At 42.7% G+C, this 4,025-nt stretch overlaps 1 protein-coding gene across 1 annotated transcript in view; it reads right to left on the minus strand.

Annotated features, from left to right (window-relative positions):
• Window positions 1–427: 427 nt before the first annotated feature.
• Window positions 428–4,025, minus strand: part of LOC122541520 — an 8,461-nt gene continuing 4,863 nt past the window's right edge. The window contains exon 2 of the mRNA XM_043678346.1: window positions 428–1,517. Coding sequence (XP_043534281.1) covers window positions 1,291–1,517 — 227 coding nt within the window. The 3' untranslated portion in view covers window positions 428–1,290. The remainder of the gene's footprint in view (window positions 1,518–4,025) is intronic.

A 4,025-nucleotide genomic window follows, 5' to 3' on the forward strand; every position in this document is an offset into this window, starting at 1 on the left:
GCACACCAGAAGTTTATAAACAGTCGTCACCACAAACTACAATACGATATTTGACAAACTTAATCTCAATGCATCACCTCAGGGGCAGAAGAAGACAAATTCAGGGCAATTAATTGTGGTAGTACCATCTCCATAGAGAGTTCATTTACTGTGCAGGGGTGGAGCCAATGGCAGGTGAACATGTACTAGAATGGGTTTGGGTTCTTTCTTACCTTATCATTTTGACTGACCATCATATGATATTCTCTGAAACAGAATTGTTTTGTAAAATCTATGAAGTAGAAAACTCAATATTTGTATAGTGAAGTGATCTCTGGGAATTGAAAAGAATTCTGCTTTCAGATTTTCCTGACTCAGTACATTCACATGACATTCCATGACATAGTTGGCACCCAAGGTTGGAAAGTACTCACACTATTAGACCAGATTGTGAACAGTTGGACAGGTTTATTGAACATCAAACAAAAATAGCCAATAATCAGTACAAAGAGCTTATGTGCAGGAGAAGTATTTTGGTGTTAGTAAAAACATCAAAGGCACTCTTCCAAAGGCAGCCTTACCCACCCATGGTACAGATTTACTTCAGTTACCTTATTTGTTTCTTTATACTGATACATGAACACATTTGATTTTTAATAATTATGTTACAGTTTTACAGCATTTTCATAAAATTACCAATGCTTCACATCAAGGGAAAATAATATTTTGAGCAAATGAAACATGTCAAAATCTTTAGATAAAATAAAGAAAACATTTAAAGACAAATAATGCCTTGTTCTTTCCTCTTTTTCACATAACCTGTACGTACTCCTCCAAGGCACACACCATTCTAACTTAGAATTATATTTCTACTTCTTCACTGTCACAGGATCAAAAACCTTGAACTTCTTCCCAAACAGCAATGTAAGTATGCCAAAAACACATGGACAGCAATGATTCAGGTCAATGTCACTTAGGGAAGGACATTGCAGGTGGGGAGTGAGCACTTTGCCAGAAGCATCTGAAAAATGTTAGGCAGTGCCCAAGTCAAACTTAACCCTAAACAGACAGTTCAAGGATATTGGTCTAGTACGGGAAAGTGGGACTAAAGTAGGTCATAGAATAGTTTTTGGCAGTGCAGACTGGATGGTCCAAAGGGCCTCTTCTGCATTAAATGGTTCCATTACAGAAATTGGAAACATCAGGATTACCCAAACTAAAATAGTTAAAACTGTTCAAAAGTAGGTAATTTAAAAGTTGGCTATTTTGCGAAAGCAGAGTGGAAAATTGCGTCATCAACATCCTTGTACTCTATAAAGCACGCTCTGGAGTATAATTCTGTTGAAATGCACTCAGATATCTGTTGAAGTTGCGAATTTCCTCTTGATTCCATACAGTCTGGCCATTGGGATTCTGGGGCTCAAAAACAAATATTTTATCACAGCATTTTCTTAGTGTTGGATGTTCTGCTTCAATGTTTTCCTTTGCCTCTTTCCCATTTCTCTCATCATCAACAATAAATATCAGGGATGATTTTCCTACAGAATAAACCAATATTAGAAATATTAAAGAAACAGAATTTTCTGAAATTCAATGGACACCATCAGGGTATGCTAGGCACCTGGCAGCTTCTTAGTAAAACATGCCCCCAGAATCTATGTATTGCACTTCCACTCCTTGGCTACTCCCATTCTTTTTCCTTATCATTCTTTGTCTCCCTCTCTCCTCCCTTCTGCCATCCTCCAAAGCAGGGTTGGCTGTGGACAGAGACACCAGCAAGCAGTGGCTGGAGCAGGGACACTGGTGACCAGCAGCCAGACAGGAACACGGTGACCAGCAGATGGAAGTAGAGAAACCAGGCACCAGCAGCCGGAGAGGGATGGCGGTGACCAGTGGCCCAAAGTAGTGAAACCAACCAGCAACCCAAAGCTGGGAGACTGGTGACCAACAGCTAGAGCAGGGACACCAGCAAACAGCAGCCAGAGTGAAGAATCCAGCAATTCAGTGTGGAGCATGGCAGCAGCCAGTGATATGACCATGTGGAAACCCCCTGTGCTGGTCTGCGGCAGAGAGCCTTTGGAAAGAGACTGTGTTGGTTGTCTTTTTAACATTGCTTCAATTTTTTCCAACCTATTGGTATAATGTGTATAGCTGCACTGTGTATCGCTGTAATGTCACCTGTTTTTTTGTCATTTCTGTATTCTGTTGCTGAGGATGGTACCAGAGCAGGGATTTGTGGTTGCAGTTATACAGCACCTTGGTGAGGCCACATCGAAAATATTGTGTGCAGATTTGATCTCCTTTTCTGAGCAAGAATGCTCTTGCCCTCGAGGGAGTGTAGTGAAGGTTTACCCGGCTGATTCCAGGGATGGTGGGACTGATGTATGAGGAGAGATTGGCTAAGTTAGAATTGATTTCACTGGAGTTCAAATGAATGAGGGGGCATCTCATAGATTAGATTCCCTACAGTGTGGAAATAGGTCCTTCAGTCCAACAAGTCCCCTTCAAAGAGTAACCCACCCAGACCCATTTCCCTCTGACTAATGCACTGAACACGATGGGCAATTTAGCATGGACTGTGGGAGGAAACTAGAGCACTCAGAGGAAACCCACGCAGACAAGGGAGAATGTGCAAACTCCACACAGACAGTCACTAGAGGCAGGAATCAAACCTGGGTCCCTATTGATGTGAGGCAACGGTGCTAACCACTGAGCCACCGTAACGCCCCAGGTATCTACTTTTTCAATAAGTATATCTATAAGTATCTATATATTTTATAAGTATACTTTTATAAGATACTTCATAAACTTCTAACAGGGCTAGACAGTTGGAGGATGTTGCGAAACTTGAAAGGGTTCAGAGAAGATTTATAAGGATGTTGCCAGAGTTGAAAGGTTTGGGCTATAGGGAGAGGCTGAATAGGCTGGGGCTGTTTTCACTGGCGTGTCTGAGGCTGAGGGGTGACCTTATAGAGGTTTATAAAATCATGAGGGGCATACAGTCATAGAGTCATAGAGATGTACAGCATGGAAACAGACCCTTCAGTCTAACCTGTCCATGCCGACCAGATATCCCAACCCAATCTAGTCCCACCTACCAGCACCCGGCCCATATCCCTCCAAACCCTTCCTATTCATATACCCATCCAAATGCCTCTTAAAATATTGCAATTGTACCAGTTTCCGCCACTTCCTCTGGCAGCTCATTCCATACACGTACCACCCTCTACATGAAAAATGTTGCCCCTTAGGTCTCTTTTATATCGTTCCCCTCTCACCCTAAACCTATGCCCTCTAGTTCTGGATTCCCCGACCCCAAGGAAAAGACTTTGTCTATTTATCCTATCTGTGCCCCTCATAATTTTGTAAACCTCTATAAGGTCACCCTTCAGCCTCCGACGATCCAGAGAAAACAACCCCAGCCTGTTCAGCCTCTCCCTATACCTCGAATCCTTCAACCCTGGCAACATCCTTGTAAATCATTTCTGAACGTTTTCAAGTTTCATAACATCTTTCTGATAGGAAGGAGACTGGACTTGCATGCAACATTCCAACAGTGGCCTAACCAATGTCTTGTACAGCCACACCATGACCTCCCAACTCCTGTACTCAATGCACTGACCAATAAAGGAAAGCATACCAAACTCCCTCTTCACTATTCTATCTATCTGTGACTCCACTTTCAAGGAACTATGAACCTGCACTCCAAGGTCTCTCTGTTCAGTAACACTCCCTAGGACCTTACCATTAAGTGTATAAGTCCTGCTGAGATTTGCTTTCCCAAATTGCAGCACCTCGCATTTATCTGAATTAAACTCCATCTGCCACTTCTCAGCCCATTGGCCCATCTAGCTCAGATCCTGTTGTAATCTGAGGTAACCCTCTTCGCTGTCCACTACACTTCCAATTTAGGTGTCATCTGCAAACTTACTAACTGTACCTCTTATGCTCGCATCCAAATCATTTATGCAAATGACAAAAAGTAGAGGACCCAGCACCGATCCTTGTGGCACTCCACTGGTCACAGGCCTCCAGTCTGAAAAACA

This window comes from Chiloscyllium plagiosum, chromosome 37 (genome assembly GCF_004010195.1).
Source record: "Chiloscyllium plagiosum isolate BGI_BamShark_2017 chromosome 37, ASM401019v2, whole genome shotgun sequence".
In the NCBI taxonomy this organism is placed as follows: Eukaryota; Metazoa; Chordata; class Chondrichthyes; order Orectolobiformes; family Hemiscylliidae; genus Chiloscyllium; species Chiloscyllium plagiosum.